At 35.9% G+C, this 18287-nt stretch overlaps 1 protein-coding gene and 1 long non-coding RNA gene across 3 annotated transcripts in view; one reads left to right on the forward strand and one right to left on the reverse strand.

The window, feature by feature from the left end:
- Positions 1-9388: 9388 nt before the first annotated feature.
- LOC309697712 (uncharacterized protein) overlaps positions 9389-18287 on the reverse strand; it is a gene marked incomplete at its 3' end in the record, with an annotated part of 34402 nt that continues 25503 nt past the window's right edge. Inside the window, exons 16-18 of the mRNA XM_082519829.1 lie at positions 10526-10638; positions 10183-10401; positions 9389-9423 (exon numbers count right to left, since the gene is read on the reverse strand). Coding sequence (XP_082375955.1) covers positions 9389-9423; positions 10183-10401; positions 10526-10638 — 367 coding nt within the window. The remainder of the gene's footprint in view (positions 9424-10182; positions 10402-10525; positions 10639-18287) is intronic.
- Positions 12284-17456, forward strand: LOC309697481. Of its 2 annotated transcripts, XR_014273838.1 has the most exons (3): positions 12308-12953; positions 16547-16866; positions 16948-17456. It is a non-coding gene; the product is annotated as an uncharacterized lncRNA (long non-coding RNA). The 2 variants fall into 2 exon arrangements; XR_014273837.1 differs by having other exon boundaries at positions 12284-12953; positions 16547-17456.

Here is an 18287-nt window from a genome sequence, read left to right on the forward strand (position 1 = left end):
ACCCCACATACATATTTTATGAGTTTTTTTTTTTCCCCTCAGAAGTACCACTGGAGGTATTCTTTTGTACATTAGCAACAAAAACTTAATTTGAGCCTGAGAGGGTTAATAAATCTTTAAGTCACATTTGAACGATTTTTTGATATAATGGTGCCCTCTGCTGGATGATCTGCATACTCTTACCGTTTCCACACAGTTGTTTTTAAAGGTTTATGTCATTATTTTCATTGTTTTTTTTGTTTTTGGCTTGTTTTGTTTTGGGAACCATAAAATTTTTCGAGCTCCTTGTCTGGTCTTACAACAACTCTACAAGTAAAACCAAACATACAGTTAGTAATGATCCAGGAGATATGTTAAAAATCTACACAACACAATGGATTTCGATGTTCCACGAAAGAATTTGTAAATCTACACAGTATAGTAATCCTGTTCAGCTGGATATGAGGAGGTCAGGGATGAATGTGTTGTGTAGTCTCAATAATGTTAAAGCAATAGTGTGATCACAAAACTGATAACTGGGAGGCTTAAAAACGAGCTCTCAGAAATATTGTAACATCGAGTAAGTAAATGCATGTATTTGGAAACATATACTTCTAAAAATACTTTTATTGCACCATGTTCATTCACTCATGAGCTGCTGTAACATGAATCAAATGGCTGAATTTCCAACTCAGCATGCAGTCAAGTTCTATAGTATTGCTAATGACCTACTAGGTGTGTTACGCGTCGGGAGTGAGAACGGGTTGTGCAACAGGGACACATGGAAAAGTTGCAGGACGGCGGCCCTCGAGGACTGGAGTTTGAGACCCCTGCCGTATGGTGTTCATGCAGTTATCTACCCCACAGTGACAGCATGTCTGACTGCCTGTTCAGCATATGTAAAAATATATGATGAGTTTAAGCATGTGATGACAAACATGGTGTTTGTCATCACATGTCACATACATCTGGATGATCATTTGGAATAAACAAGAAACTAAAAACTTGTTGCTTCATCTTTTACCGTTATTATCATTATTATTATTATTATTGATCTTATTTTACATTTTTCATTGTTAGGCATTAGGTTTTTTTTTTTTTCCTTCCAACTTCTTTTCCTCTTCCATGTTACTGTGTCAGCTTGTCAGCATCTATTTGGGGTTGGGAGCGGAACAGAAAGTAAGGAAATCCAAAGTGCCATTTAAACCAGGAGAGGTTCTTTTTCAGAAGAAGGGATTAATTCAAAAGAAATGAATTTACACAGGTGTTGTCGAGTTTGGCGGGCCACTCAAGCGGCCCTACTACGCACAAAAGAGAACAACAAACGCATCGCAGATCGGCACCGGACCCGTTCCCTGTGCAACTGTGACTGAGCAAGAAGAGTGGTGGAGAAAAGAGGAGCTGTTTGTGTGTGGAAACCCCCTCCCCTGGACTCCGGTCCCTTTCACTCCTGGACCCTGGAACCCTGGCCCTTTCCCCCAAACACCTTTGTATATATATTGCACTGTGGCAGATCACTGTAAATAAATTCACTCTTGTTCGAAAGGAGTTTGTGGTCTGCGCTTGAGTCTGTCCCTCTACTCCTCTTCAGTTCGCCTCAACATAAGCTCATCATATTCTATGATTTACTCTCAGGTGTTTGACGAGGTTAATGGTGCTGTCACAACACCTCACTGTCTTGCCACATGTATCGCAAACCGCGTCTTAGCTGTTTGTGGAGGTAAAATACATCCACACATGACTCCGTTTATGCTCAGCCATTGCTGTGAGTGTGCATGCCAGAGGCTGCTACACATTTATCCAGCCGTATTTCACAAATGACAAAGGCGTAAGAGGAAGTAGTTCCTTCCAATTTAGACGATCCGAATGATATAGTTTATTTCCACTGTTCCTGTTAATGAAACACTACAAATTTACCCCAAAGTACTAAAATATCGATATTTTAATATGAAAATTGATTCTAGAACATAAATTACTGGTATCGGAAGAATCGATATTTCAATATCGATCCGCACACCACTATTAGGAACTTCGTCTGTGTGTCATTCCAATTCAGGTTTTTATTATTTTATTTTATTTTATTTATTTATTTATTTATTTATTTATTTGTTTTAGGAATTTGGATTTTAGGATACTTCAAACAAATCTGCCAGATTAACAGGGTGTGTGAAGCTGGAGTTTGACACAAGATTGGTATTTTTAAAAGATTTAAATCACCAAATTCTGAATAAAAGTTTAACAAATTCAGGACATAATTAGTAATAGAAAGTAATAGAAAGCTAGTTGTATACATTATTAATCAGGATCAAAATTAAGGCATGTCAAAGCTATCCAAAAACATACCACATTAAATGCACAAAAGGCGCACAGAAAGCATACTTAGTTAATCTTTGAGTAGCCAGTAAAGATTATGAAGGTGCTAATTAGAATAACAGTTATCTGTTCTGCAAATAAAAAAATAAATATGGGTAAAATTAACATGAGTATGAGAAATTTCAGCATTAAGATCTACCTAATGTGCAACAGTTCCCTGACATCTGTTTCATCTTTACAACACATGGCTACTTCACAAAATGCACAAAATAAAAGATTACCAGAAATTATTGAATTACAAATGAATGAAATTGTTACAGCTCAATTAACAGTTTTCATGTGGATCTTTGTGGGACTGTGTGCCATGATACATACTGACACAGAATGAAACGGCAAGATTTTGAGTAGATGTCCCCAACACAAAAACGTTTTTTTAAACAAAGGTAGTTTGTATTTCTGTGTATATTGCAAGTACAATGTTTTACTTATGTTTACATCAGACATCAAATCTATTCACTCTTTAGAATATAAGAACACTCAACTCTTTTCTTTAAAAACATCTATAGATTGATAAAAATCTATTAGTATAACTACAAATCTATGCTCTGTGCTGTGTTGATAATCATGCATGCAAATCAAAATCAAAGATGAAAACGATGACATAAATTTTTTTAAAGTTTGATTACAATTCCAAAATTTATTATGCCATTCAAAAATATTTTGGTGATCACACATATTTTTCTTTATTTGTTTTCCTTAAAAACCAAGCCAAATTCTTCTGGGATTAAATATTATATAAGCTATTAATAAAAACACAACAGATTAACTCACTGATACTATGGAAAAAAGGAACAAAGAAAAGCCTGACTTCTTGTTGGTTATCTGAATAACCACAGATTTCTGCATTCATTATGTGTTGCTAGCTGAATGTAAATCACTGGATGCACTGGATGTCATGTTGTAGCCATCTAAAAAAAACAGAGCAGTATAGTTAATCTGTGGCAAAAAATAATACACAGTAGACACTGAAGTAAGAAGTAAAATAATTGTATGAATAAATAAAATTAAAAAAATTAATTTGTGTTAATGTGCAACCCATCCAATTGTTTTCTGTGTTGGACTGCCTGATTAAGGTACAAGCACACCTAACAACACACAGCTTTTCCTGCATCTTTATGTTAATTTTTTAATTGTTATTTACCTCTTCCACGTCTCCAGTTCCTTAAAAATCGAAGTCCACTTGACGATGAGTTTCCAGCACTTGTGCTCTAAAATACAATACAAAAAACAAATCATGCAATATTTGAAAAAACAAAACAAAACAAAAAACAAGTTGGCTGAGATCCAAAAATAAGGAAAGAAAAAAGGAACACGAAAACTGTTCTTACCCCTGTCCCACTTCTGGACGGTCGTGCATATGATGATATTGCTGACCGCACCTGGTAAGTGAAATCTCAAATGTTACACTACAATGGAAGTTGCACAAGTTAGCTGTAAAAGTAAATTAATTCATGATGCCCAGCCAAACACTAAAAGGAATCTTTTTGTAAGTCTATGGTGATGTTTATCTTGCTTTTTTGTGTGCTTGTGTGGGATACGAACACATACATATAACTGTTATTTATTGAAGTGTGGGCCCACCTGCTGTTTGCTACTTTCACCATCAAGTCTGAATTAGTCATTTATATGGATTTACAGAGAAACCATGAAATGGCACTAAAAGGCAGAAGTTTGACTTGACAAGAGGATTTTAGTGTAGTATTATTACAATTCATATTCCTTTGTCAGTAAAGGTTTGTAGACATTAAGCACTTTGTTGGTTAAACCAAATTATATCATTTAACATTAATTTAAAGTAATTCAACAATAAGCACTTATTCATTAACTTGACTTAAAATTGAGCTGTACATACCTTACCATCCAGCAGTGTTCCAAACATCAAAATAAAGAAGCCCTTTTTTAAAAGACAGAGTAATGTCCGTTATCAAGGATTCAGTGATTAAAGATTCTGCTATTATGGTATAAAAAGGTAAAAAGTTTATTTGTACCGGTAGCGAATTGAAGAGTGCGAATGCAATATTGATTCCTATGTCTCTTGGATGCACCAGAAGTCCAGCTCCCAAACCCCAAGTTATTCCAAAAAATGGTGTAAGCACAGCCAAGCTCTTGACAATAACCAGTAAAACGCTCTTTTCACCTGCTTGTGCAGCAGTTGTTCCAACCCTTCTCCTTATAATTTTGTACAAAACCACAACCAGGATAATGAGATTTATCAGCACTATTGAAAGTGCAGGAATCACAAACGCCAGTAGAGCTTTGGACTCATCCCAGTTGAGCCAGCAGATTACATTTTCTCTGATATATTTGTTGTCTGGTGCAGTTGCAGCTATAGTTACTGTTGCTATGATTAGAGGAGCTCCGTAGCCTAGAGAAAATCCAATGGCCAGCATAGATGCTTTAGACAAACCCCCACCAAAGACATTAGTTGTACGGTAGAGCAGCAACAAAGCTGAGGCAAACATCCAGAAGAACAGAGCTAGGTAGAACAAATGGATAAAAAAGGTAGTTGCAGTGCATGCTGAGTGGTTTTTATGATTTGCATCTGAAATGGCTGCTCCAATTATAAACCAAATATCTGCAATCAGGAGGGACACAGCAATGTTAACTATGGAAACATGACGCAGGTAAGAGGTTTCATTCGTTCTTATTTTTCTCCATATGAGGCCTTCAATGATGAGACATATGACCAAGGAACCCATGGAAATGCCAACTCCGATGTAGGTTATATAGTCCAAAATTGGGCTAATTGGACTGTTTGGTGACATCAGGATAGAGAATGAGGTCAGGTGGTTGCAGTTGCAGGTGACAGTTCCAGTTTCATTTGTATTTACCACTTCACAGCCCTCATCGTCCCATCCTCCGAGACCATTAAGGAGACTGAAGTTCCAGAAGACACATTTTGGATCTCTCAGTGTATCATTTAAAATATCAAATGTCAAAGAGATATTATTGATTTGGCCACTGGACTGAACAAGTACAACCCTGCCACCGATGACCTTAATCGATGAATTGTCTATTTCTCTTGCAGGGAGTACATTATTCAGCGAGGCAAATGTTATCACTGTGATTGACTTATTTTTACCCTCATTCTGTGGTATTTCTATCACCACTGAAGAATTAAAATCACCAATGATAGGGTTTGTGTATATAGTTCTGTTCAAGATGATAAAAGGCGTGTCAATACCAGAATTATTGAAACTGGCAAGGTGTTTTGTTATTATTTCAAGAGACTGCAATAATGATGAACTAACACCGTCAGGGTTAGAGATGCTATACGAGATACTTTCATTGTTTTTGTTCAGAAAGTTCCATGAGTCCCTTGCCTGATCTGTGGTGAGAACACCTGCAGTTATCAGGATATCCTACAGTAAAAAAAAAGTATTAGATTGAATAAACAAATACAAAATTTAAAAAAAGCATGTATTATTTAGAATACTCAAACTTCAGTAAACTAGCATGTACCTTCATTGAGTTTTCATTGATTGAGATACTGAATAATTCTGTTCTGTTGGCTACATTTCTGAGGATTTGAACAACAGCATCAATATTTTTAGGTGAGTTAACCACTTGCTCAGAATTCCCATTAGTAACATTGCTGAGCTGTTGCAAAAATGCTGGCAGTGTAGTGGCAGTCAAGACCTGCAAGAGTTGAAGAGAAAAAGTATTTAGTTTCACAATTTAACTCAATGTTTAAGTTAGAATGACAAACTTGGGCTTCCTATTTACTAATTCCTATCTCAAAGGTTTTTGTTTGTAGAAATCCTCACAGAATCTGGCTTACGTTTACTACAGTCTTTTAACCTTAATCTGCCTGCAGTTATAAACCGAACAGTGAATACCGTGTAGTGATGCGCGAATCATGAACAAATCGTTCAATACTCGAGAATCACTTTACTGACTCATGAATCATGATTCACAAGCCCAACTGACTCACTGACTCATCCCTGTTGCTGTTAGCAGCAATGTATCTAGCTTATAATTAAAATTGTGGAGAAAAACACAACATCCAGTATCGTAACAAAAAAACTTCTGCTCTGAACTGGAAGAAAAAACCCTGAGTAGAAGCTCACATCAAGAAAATAGCTCCTCGGTTCACAGTAGCATCGCTCTGCCTAAGCGAATCACTTAGGACTCGCTCACCCCCTCCCTCCTGGCTCACAGCTTCTTCTTCTTCTTGGTTGGCAACCAATGTTAAGGCGCATTACCGCCCCCTGGCTCACAGCTCAGTGGACATTTAGATGAGAAAATATATATTTAACACATTTAAGGAAAATACTAATAAAATAAAATAAAATAAAATAAATGTTTATTAAGCAACTTTGATAGGAAATTGCTTAATTTTAGAAATGTTTTTGCTCTTTTTTGCTCTATAAAATTGTTGTTTTCTTTTAGAATCATTCATCTTAGCAGTAGGATTTACATGAAAAGGGAAACAAATTAAGTTTGATTGAAAATGTACATTGTTTGCACTCTCTGGTCAACTGACACAGTGAATCAAATGACTAAAAAACCGATTCACTTTGGTAAGTGACTCATTAAAACTCGATTCAGTAAAAAGAATCGAATTTACCATCGCTAATACCGTGTTTCATTTGTGCTTTCCATGTCTTCTGATCACAAATTGTAAATAGTGCTGTAGTGGCAAAACAAAGAAACACTACTTACTTACTTTGTGGTTATTTATTGAAAAAGTGTTTTTTTGTGCATACTTTATAAACTTAAACTACCTGCTTACTTTGTGGTTATTTATTTGACAAGTTTTATTTTTATTAAATGGGTGACAAGTTTATTTTGTATTAACAGTTTGTCTGTCATCACAAATTGTATTAACAGTTTGTCTGTCATCACAAATGGTATAAAACTGTAAAACATGTATTGCACAAAGTTAAAGGGCTTGATAAGCATTGACTCATTGCAGCTTACTTTAATTTCTGTTGTGCGGGGTTTTTTGGTGTACTGGTTATCCTTTTTTATCTTTTTTTTTCTTTTTAACTTTCTGAGGTTTGTACTATGAAGCAGAACTTTGTCTTATCCGGGTAACTTTGGGGTGAACCAGGGTTTTCTGTAGTGATGGGATTTCCGGCTCCTTTTAGAGAACCGGCTCTTTCAGCTCCCAAAACTCGAAAAGCACATACAAACTCCAAAGCACGTACAATTTAGGGGCATCTATTTGTACTTGTGGACAATATAAATTGGTTACTTTAAATTAGGGAATATTACATTTCCTACATTTTGTATTTGTATTTTACTTATTCTCAGACTATTAAACAACATCAAGGTTCCAGCTGAAAGAATAATAACTAAAACTGCGTTATGCAAATTTAAACATTTATTTAACTCTTTTTTTTCACCATTGGCACAGCACCTGCCCCAGCTCTGATGCTTTAGGAAGGAAGAGAAGACAAGCTTTATGGTGATATTTTAAGTATCATGTTAGCACAACGCATTCAGAAGGTACTGTTGTCTGAACACAGACAGAAAAATCAGCTTCTTCTAGATACTAGTTAACATGTGCAGTTCACATCACTGTAATGCTTTAACCATTTTGGGCTAGAGAGAGAATTCAAATGTTCCTTGAAAGAGGAGAATTATATCTCTAATTTTATAGCTGAAACTTAGTTAACTTAGTAGTTGTGATGTTTGACGTTAGGGCAATTGAATCCAAATAATGGAAAGAATCCCTGTATATATTTAACTTACTTTGTAGTACATAGAGCCCTGGAACTTGAAACTAACACTAGAAAACTAAAGTCAACTAAAACTCAAGTATGTTCACCAAGAAATAAAAACACCACTTAATCCTAAGACCATGATCGTTTTGCTGTCTAACAGGATACCATCCATTTGGAAACTGGTTGAAGGAGCTGTAATAATTTGAGAGGTGGATTCATCTTCCATTATAGCCCAGAATAGAATCAACAGGATTGTGTTGAGAACCATTTATATTTTACATTACATTACATGGTCATTTCCATCATCAGCAAAATTGAAATGTAGAGTAGAAAAAATTAGTCATTTAAGAGCCTATCTTACCATTTGATATAATCTAGTTTTGAAATTTATAGTCACAGTTGTCAAGTAAAACACATAGCAAATTAACTTTAATTAAAAGAGTAACTTAAAGAGAGGTTTGTGTAATATTTTTGTGGCTTCACTTAGGTGAACTTTCTAAACTCTTTAAAATATGTAATATTGTGATTTATCTCTAAGGTACATTTTCCACAATACAAAGAACTAAAAAGAACATGGCAGTTTATATAAGTCACCTCAGATTGGTCAAGCAGCTCCTTAATGGGTTGCAGTATGCAGGTGTCTCGTATTTCAGTATATGTTGTGATGTTGCACAATGCACTCTTTTCTCCTTCCTCATTGTTTGCACAGGGTATTCTGGCTCTGGAGTCACTAACTGCCTTTCCAAATTCTTTATCATCACACATTTGAGGATCTAATAAAACAAAAACAAAAAAAAGACCTTATTAAATGTAGATAATTTTTAACCTGAATTTAATAAATTGCTTTATAATGTGTTAATACTCACTTCCTTTGTAAAACCTGAGTGTTATTGTTTCTTTGAATTCAGGATAGGTAGTTGATTGACAGGTAATTGTATCCTGCTCTTTGTCTGTACAGCTATCAGTTTTATATTGATAGGAAATGCTTTTTTTACCTTTGGATAAATCGCAGAAACAACAAAGTCAATATGAATAGCAATACAAGCTAAACATTCAGATCTGATGTAATATTAATCAGACTAGTTTTTAAAAAGTTTTGTCTCATATTAGTAAATAACGTAAGTATTGCAAGATGAGCAGAGAAATTATTTCCCAATAGCTGATTTGCATTTTGTTGATTCTTTGTTTCAGATTTACCGCTAATATTCACGTTTGTGAAATTAATATTGTAGTCATTGTTGACAGTGCAGCTTAGTGGCACATTTTGACCACTACAATTCAAAAATTTTTGAATTGGGTCCACTCTGATCAAGGGTTTCTCTTTGAGTGTGAAGGCTCCATTGGATCGTTGGCGATAAAATGATTCATCCTTTTCCCGTATGCCTGCATTCATAATTTCCTGGAATGAAAGTAAATTATTATATACATAAATAAAATAGTGTTGCCAAACAAAAATAATAATATATTGGTTGACAGTGTCACTTATTTCTGTATTATACAGTTGTAATATGGCTGGTTCTCCTATGCAGATTCAGTGTTTCCTACAAAAAAGCAATAATGTAGCTGATAACGAGTTTTTGCTCCATTTTGTTTCAAGAATACCATTCTCTGTCTAGCAACATTTTATTTTACTGTTATATTATTAAGAGCTCAGCAACCACTTATTTCCAAATTTAAATAGGATTTCTAATATGAATTAGTTGACATCTGTGTTCACACAAGTACACATTTACACTGGCACTTGTAATTTGGTATTTCTTTCTCTTGAGAAAGGCTTGTGCAACAGCAATGGTTTAACTATTTAAATCAAATGATTTCAGTCCTTCTGCACTAATATTGATTGCTCCATTGCAGTAACAACGTTTTCCTTAACCCTCTGGGGTTGCAGCGACCCAGCGACTCCATGTCAACTTGGGTCAGAAGTGCGGACTTCAAACTATATACCAGATTTTAAATTGTGTCGATAGGCCACGTAAAAGAGTTATGATAAAAGATACATGTGATGCTTTTTTCTGAACCAAACAAGTTTTACCCTTAAGCCAATCAGAATGTTGTAATTGCACTTGCTGAATCACTAAAAAATGCTGAGACTGCACTCGCATTTTAAATGTATATGATTTGTGAATTTCCCCATGGAATGCAGTTGTTTGCTTCTTACCACTGTCAGCACGAATGAACTGTGACACAGATAAGACTGAGTGACTGTTGTTTTTTGAAATGGTATGTACTCCATCTGCAACTATGACATTGCCATCACGTCTCCACTCTGCTCTCCAGTCAGTACCAAAGAGATCCAATGGTGGATGGCCACATGTTACATTGACTTTATCCTCCCAAAATCCACTACCTTCAATTTTAAAATCCAGAAAACGTGGCTCTATAAAAATGAACATAAATATAAAAAAATGATTAAACAATCATCTGATCTCATGTGTTTTTTGATATGACATTAAACATATATGTAAAATTGAATAAAATCACAAATGTAGACAAGTGCTTACCATCTGATATCATAGAGTAGATTTTTGCTAGCTGGTCAAAAATTCCATTGTTTAGTGTTTGGATGACTGTAGTAGCAGCAGTGACATTATATTCAGCGATGGTGCTTCCACTCCTATAATATGGAAAAGGATTGGAAACGCTAACATTTCTGGCATGTAATGTACATTTTCACTCTCACACCTACAGATAAGTCAATGATAGTTGAGTCATAGTTTTATATTTTCAGTCTACTAGCACTTGGAATCCAATCCCCTAAATAGCTTTGCACTATACTTAACTTAAAAAGAATTCTCCAAAAACCTCACATTTTTCTTCAATTTACGAGTTAGTAGTTTACCATTTGGTAAAATCAAGTTATTATTATTATTATTATTATTATTATTATTATTATTATTATTATGACCACAACATATTACTCAAATGACTGGAGAACTGGGCAGGTCTTTCAGGAACTGTACTAAACTGGTTCAAAACATACTTAGAAAACAGGAAATACTTTGTATCAATAGGTAACTTCACATCTGAGCAGACAAGTATCACATGTGGAGTTCCCCAAGGTTCCATCTTGGGACCCCTTCTGTTTAACATTTACATGCTCCCACTGGCACAGATTATAAAGAACAACAAAATAAACTACCACAGCTATGCAGATGACACATAAATATATATCACAATGTCGCCAGGAGACCGAGGCCCTGTACAGGCTCTTGGTAAATGCATTGAGGAAATTAATGACTGGTTGTGCCACAATTTTCTCCAGCTAAACAAAAACAAAACTGAGGTAATAGTCTTTGGCGCCAAAGAAAAACGATTACAGGTCACCAGAGAACTTCAATCTATACACCTAAAAACCACAAACCAGGCGAGAAATTTGGGTGTAGTTATGGATGCAGACCTAAACTTAGAAAAACACATTAAGACAATAACAAAATCAGCTTACTATCACCTCAAGAATATATCAAGGATAAAAGATCTGATGTCTCAACAGGACCTGGAAAAACTAGTCCATGCATTCATCTTTAGTAGGCTTGATTACTGTAACAGCATCTTTACAGGTCTACCTAAAAAATCCGTCAGACAGCTCATTCAGAACTCTGCTGCTCGAGTCCTCACTAAGACCAAAAAAGTGGACCACATCAGTCCAGCTCTGAGGTCTTTACACTGGCTGCCTGTCCGTCAGAGGATAGACTTTAAAGTTCTGATGCTAGTCTATAAAGCTCTGAATGGTTTAGGACCAAAATATATCAGTGACCTCCTGACCCAGTATGAACCTTCCAGATCCCTCAGGTCATCTGGATCTGGTCTTTTATCAGTTCCCAGAGTCAGAACCAGACACGGAGAAGCTGCATTCAGCTTTTATTCTCCTTATATCTGGAACAAACTCCCAGAAAGCCTCAGATCAGCTGAAACACTCAGTTTATTTAAATCCAGGTTGAAGACTCACCTATTCTCAGCTACATTTTAATAAAGCACCAAATCCACACTTTGATTGATTGATTGATTGATTGATTGAATCTTTATTTTGAACATGTTGAAAAAGTATAAAAAAAATAGAATTAAAAGAGACAAATGAACAAAGCAAACAAAAGGAAAACGAGCAACCACAACTCCGAATAACGTCCATGTTCAAAAAGGAGCAGGAAGAAGCATAAGCTTATTTAATCCCACCCCTTTTCCACTATCTAGTATCAATAGACTACAGAAATACCTCCTTGCAATTACATTATATGTTATGTGTAATTTTTTTTTTTTTAAATATATACACATATATGTTTCTATCTATCCATACATACGTATTAGGGGTGCAACGATATTCGTATCGATATTGAACCGTTCGATACAGTGCTTTCGGTTCGGTACGCATATGTATCGAACAATACAATTTTTTTCAATTTTTTTTTTTTTTTTGTGTCCCGTTTGGATCTATAGCCATCAGAATTGTTGTCTTGAGGCCAAGAAAGATGCCAAGAGGATTTATTTTAAGTGGATCATCATATTGGTCCATTTGATTGACCTTTATTATAATTATGAATTTATTTTATTTTCAGTTGCAAACGGGACAGACATGACTGTGGGATAGGACAGGGGGAAAGAATGAAAGAAAGAGGGGGAGAGAAAGAAAGAAAACCAAAGGGGAGAAAAAAAAAGAACAATACAAAATTTGTAATTTATTTTATCAACTTTCCTTCTGACGATGCTGTCTGTGTTGAGCGCTCAGTGAATCTGCATTTGACTACTCCGCCTAGGCTCGAGAGTGCAGCCTAGGCGGAGTAGTCGAACGCAGATTCACTGAGCACTCAACACAGACAGCATCGTCAGAAGGAAGAGCGCAGGGCAAGCTAGCGAGACAGAAGTGGACCTCCCCACCCTCATTCAGATCTGGCGTTTGGAATTATTTTGGTTTTCATGTGACGTATGACCCTGAAGGTAAGCGAGTCATGGACTAAAGTAAAACAGTATGTTGGATGTGCCATGCAATGCTCAATTACATGGGTGGGAGCTAGTGTGTTAGCGCAGTTAGCTCGTTAACGTGTTGGCCGTCTAGCCCCTCTGTATAGGGTAGCTCGTTAACGGAGATTTGCCGTGTTGTGGCGTTAAGGTTATTTCAACGAGATTAACCTGAAAGCACTAGTGGGAACACAACGAATATGACTGCACATTTACACCGACATCATCCTAGTGCAAAGACAAAAACAACAAGCATGCATGCTACAAACTTTAGCCGAGTCATTTAGACAGCTGTTAGCACAGGATTCTCCTTATGGAGACCTGATATGTTTAATATGCTGCTGAGAATATAGCCCAGAAGAAGCGGATAGTATAGCTTTTATTTTGGAAAGAGACATTTCTCTGTAATAAACTCTCTTTTCCAAAGATGAGTGATTCCTCAATCAGATACAGGGCTCGCAATATCGCTAGCCCGATGTCCCGGGGCTATCTCTCCCCTGCCTGTCGGGCTATTGTAGGAAGGAAAAATATATGTCAGTGCTTTTGCATTCTTTCAGAAATGTAGCTGGGTAATTATGTCATTGGGTGAGCCACTGTCAATATGTGACATATTGAAATCGTGTTTGAATTTGCGCTTGTTTTTTTGCTTTCACTTTGCAATCGCGCGAACTGTGTATAGAGAGCGACAGCACTGATCTGTGAGTGATGATAATTTGTGCACCAATTCCTCTGACATCGTCTTATTAATTGTTAGCTTACTATGCAAACATGACAAGTGAAATCTCCCGCAGCTTAAACATGTGAGAGGTTGATCGCGCAGAGAATCGCTGAGCTTATGTGAGTGCGGCAGGATATATATTTCACTACGATGACCTGGATGATTGAGAACCTTCACAGACAGATATATATTTTAGTTCTGCTGAGCCAAATAAGACAGGTCAGGGTGAAGAAGTGACAGCCAAAGAAAAGCTTACCACAAAACGGAGAAGTTATGACAAATCAGACTATAAGGCAAAAAGAAAGTGCAGCTTTATGGTTTCATGGACAAAAGAATTTCTGTGGCTGCAATATGACGAGCTAAAAAACAACACGCACAAGGGTTAGGGTTAAATTTAAAAACTGTACTTTTGTGTTAAAATATATATTTATAATTTTAATAAATGACAAATTAAAAAGGCATGAGCATTTTTTTTTGTATCGAAAAAATATCGAACCGTGACACCAAAGTATCGAACCGAACCGAACCGTGAATTTTGTGTATCGTTGCACCCCTAATACGTATATACACACATATACACATTTTCAATAACCCCATTAACACCTCAAGGATACACAGCCTACAATTATATTATATATATATATATATATATATATATATATATACCCATACCAACAAACCCGTGCATGCGCACACACATGAAAATATTAGACAAGAACACCCTATCAAATCTCTACCTTTTCCCTGTACCCTGTAAAAACCGTATCCTTAAACCGCTTTTTAAACTGCGCCATGCTTGGACATTGCTTCATATCTTTACTTAGTCTGTTCCACAGCTTCACTCCACACACAGAGATGCAAAAATTTTTTAATGTTGTACGGATACGAGGATGTTTTAAATTTAATTCCCCCCTCAAATTGTATCCCCGTTCCCTTTTAGAAAACATTTTTAGAATATTGTCAGGAAGCAGGTTATTTATTGCTTTATATATAATTTGTGCTGTGAGAAAATGAACCAGATCTGTGAATTTTAGAATTTTTGATTTTAAGAATAGTGGATTTGTATGATCTCTGTAACCAGTTTTATGGATTATCCTTATGGCCCTTTTTTGTAATATAAAGATTGATGATAGCGAACATTTGTAAGTATTGCCCCAAACCTCTGCACAGTAATTCAAATACGGTGCAATCAGGGAACAATAGAGAATGTGGAGTGATTTGTGGTCCAGAATGTGTTTTACTTCACTCAAGATTGAGACACTTCTTGAAATTTTGTTATGTATATGATTTATATGAGACTTCCAGTTTAATTTATCATCTATAATCACACCAAGAAACTTATGTTCAAGTACTCTTTCAATTTCCACACCATCTACATGAATCTGCACTTGTGCATTTCTAAGGGAATTCCCAAATAAGATAATTTTAGTTTTACTTAGATTTAGCGATAGTTTGTTCCTGTTAAACCATTTTTTAATCTTGCACATTTCTGAAGTAATTGTATCCAGCAGCTCCTTTAGATTCCCCCCAGAACAAAAAATAGTTGTGTCATCTGCAAATAATACAAATTTTAATATATCAGATGCCTTACAAATATCATTTATATAAATAATAAATAATTTTGGACCCAGTACAGAGCCTTGTGGAACACCACAAGCAATGTCCAAGCATGATGAGGAATGGACACCCAGCTTCACAAATTGTTTCCGGTCACTTAAATAATTTTTCACCCATTGCAGTACAACCCCCCTAATCCCATACCGTTCCAGTTTATTAATTAATATGTCATGATTGATTGTGTCGAATGCTTTCTTGAGATCCAGAAATACTCCAGCTGCATACTGTTTCTGATCTATAGCATTCGTAATCTCCTCAATTGATTCGATTAATGCCAGAGATGTTGATCTTTTTGATCTGAATCCATATTGACTGTCAGAGAGTAATTTATATTTATCTAAGAATTTGTCTAATCGTTTATTAAACAGGTTTTCTAGGATTTTGGAGAATTGTGGTAGTAAAGAAACAGGCCTGTAATTTGTGAAGTGGCGTCTATCCCCGGTTTTATACAGCGGCACAACTTTAGCTATTTTCATTTTGTTTGGCACTTTTCCCGTCTGAAATGATAAGTTGCAAATATATGTTAGAGGTCCTACAATTCCTTCAATGACCTTCTTGACGATTTTCATGTCAATATCATTACAATCAGTAGATGTTTTATATTTACACATGTGTACAATGTCAATTATTTCTTTTTCCTCCACTGATGTGAGGAACATTGAGTTAGGGTTCCTATCAATCAGGTTTTCACTACATTCTACTGATGGCAGTGACTCAGGAATTTGTTCTGCCAGTTTTGGTCCAATATTTACAAAATAATGATTAAAGCTGTTGACCTTATCAGCAGTGTTTTCCATAATATTGCCATTATCGATAAAGTATTGTGGATAACTTTGTTGTCCAGAATTATTTTTAATGATACCGTTTAAAACATCCCATATTCCTTTCATATTATGTTTATTGTTGTTCAATATTTTACTATAATACTCCTTTCTACATACACGTATAATATTGGTCAACTTATTTTTGTATTTTTTATATTTATTTTCAGCATCTTTTGTTCTTTGTTTTAGGTATTCCCTATAGAGTGTATTTTTCTTTTTACATGCATTTTGTAAACCCTTAGTGAGCCATGGTCTATCGGAATATTTGTGCTTTCTGTTGTATTTTATTGTTGGACAGTTTTTATCGTACAACTCCATGAATATTCTTAAAAATATGCCATATGCAATATCAATATCAGCTTCTTTGTACACATTGTCCCAGTCCTGATTTAATAGATCGTTCTTAAATGCAGTCATAGTGTCATGGTCCGCGGCCCGGCGTCTGAGGTGCTGATGGGATGCCCACTCCCGTGGGCGTGGCCGCTGACTCCACACCTGCATCCCATCCCAGGCGATCACCAGGTGGACCATTTAATCCTGCCCAGCCTGCTGCTCCACGCCAGTCCGTAATCGTCCTTCAGCGATCACTGCTCGGCGTGTTTTGAGTCACCAGCCTGTCCACCTGCCTGTCCAGAATTTGGATCACGATCAACCCCAGCCGCCTCGCCCTTTCTGGAGCTTCTCCCCACGGACCCTCACCCCTCCCTCCGGTTCCCTTGGCCCCGCTATCATCGTAAGACGCGTACACTACCTCCCCTCGTATGCTGCCGGTTTACCCGCACCCCAATAATCCTTTTTTCTTTTTCTGTTTCAGCCTCCCACGGTCCCGCTCTCGGCGTTGCCTGCGCGATTCTTCTCCCGGTCCCTCGGTTTCTCTGGTTCCGTGCGTTTTCTCCCTTCTACTCTCCCGGGACACTCTCAGTTATAATAAAGTTTATTTTTTCTCTCGTACCGCTGTGTGTGTGTTCTGCTCCTGGGTCCAGCTTGTGTGTTGAACTTCGGTTCTTGACACATAGTTTCTTCTGTCCTTACACGTCTGTATCTCAGTTGTTCTTCATGCTGATTTTTCTTATAATTAGTGTCATAAACTGCATAAACTGGTAGGTGATCACTGATGTCATTAATTAATAATCCGCTCACAATGTTGTTTTCCATATTGTTAGTGAAAATATTGTCAAGTAAGGTGGCACAATGTGGTGTAATTCTGCTAGGCCTGGTTATTTTAGGATGTAAACTCAAACTGTACATAGTGTTTAGGAATTCGTCGGTCATTTTATGCTTTTTTGGATTCAACAGGTCAATATTAAAATCACCACAGATAAACATAACTTTTTGATTTGTTTTAGAGAATATTTCCTCTATGAAGTCATTAAATACTTGAATACTAGAGCCAGGTGTTCTATATATACAGCTAATTATTACATTTTTTTCTTTTTCCTTATAAATTTCAATTGTTATACATTCTAGTAAATTATCAATTACAGTTGTCATACTTTCTACCACCTTGTAGTTTAGGTTTTTATCCACATACACAGCTACTCCCCCTCCACTCTTGTTCCTTCTATTTACAAAATTCACTTCATATCCCTCCAGTCCAAAGTCCATTCCTTTCTCCGCATTGATCCATGTTTCAGAAATGGCAATAATTCCAAATGGATTTGCCAACTCATTTAGATATTCCTTTATATTGTTGAAGTTGGCATACAGACTTCTGCTATTAAAATGGATTATTGATAATTTATTTTCCGTGTTGATGGTGTGCTTAAACTGTTCATCAGTGAAGTAGCAGCAGTTACAGCTGATGTTGTAGAAGAAAACTTTTAAGCTTAAATTTCAAAACTTACATTTAACTACTGATTTTATCTATTGTTCTGATTTTATCTGTTTTGATTTTATATACTGTTTTGTTTGTTTGTTAATTAGTTTGTTTGTTTGCTTGTTTTAATCAATTTTAAATCATGCTTTTTATTTGTTTTTGTTTCTAATGTCTCTGTAAAGCACTTTGAATCACATTGTTGTTGAATTGTGCTATACAGATAAACTTGCCTTGCCTTGCCTTATTATTAATAATAACAATAACAATAATAATAATAATAATAATAATAATAATAATAATAATAATAATAATAATAATAATAATACATTTTATTTATA

This window comes from Aulonocara stuartgranti (assembly GCF_965226115.1).
Source record: "Aulonocara stuartgranti genome assembly, chromosome: 20".
NCBI lineage: Eukaryota > Metazoa > Chordata > Actinopteri > Cichliformes > Cichlidae > Aulonocara > Aulonocara stuartgranti.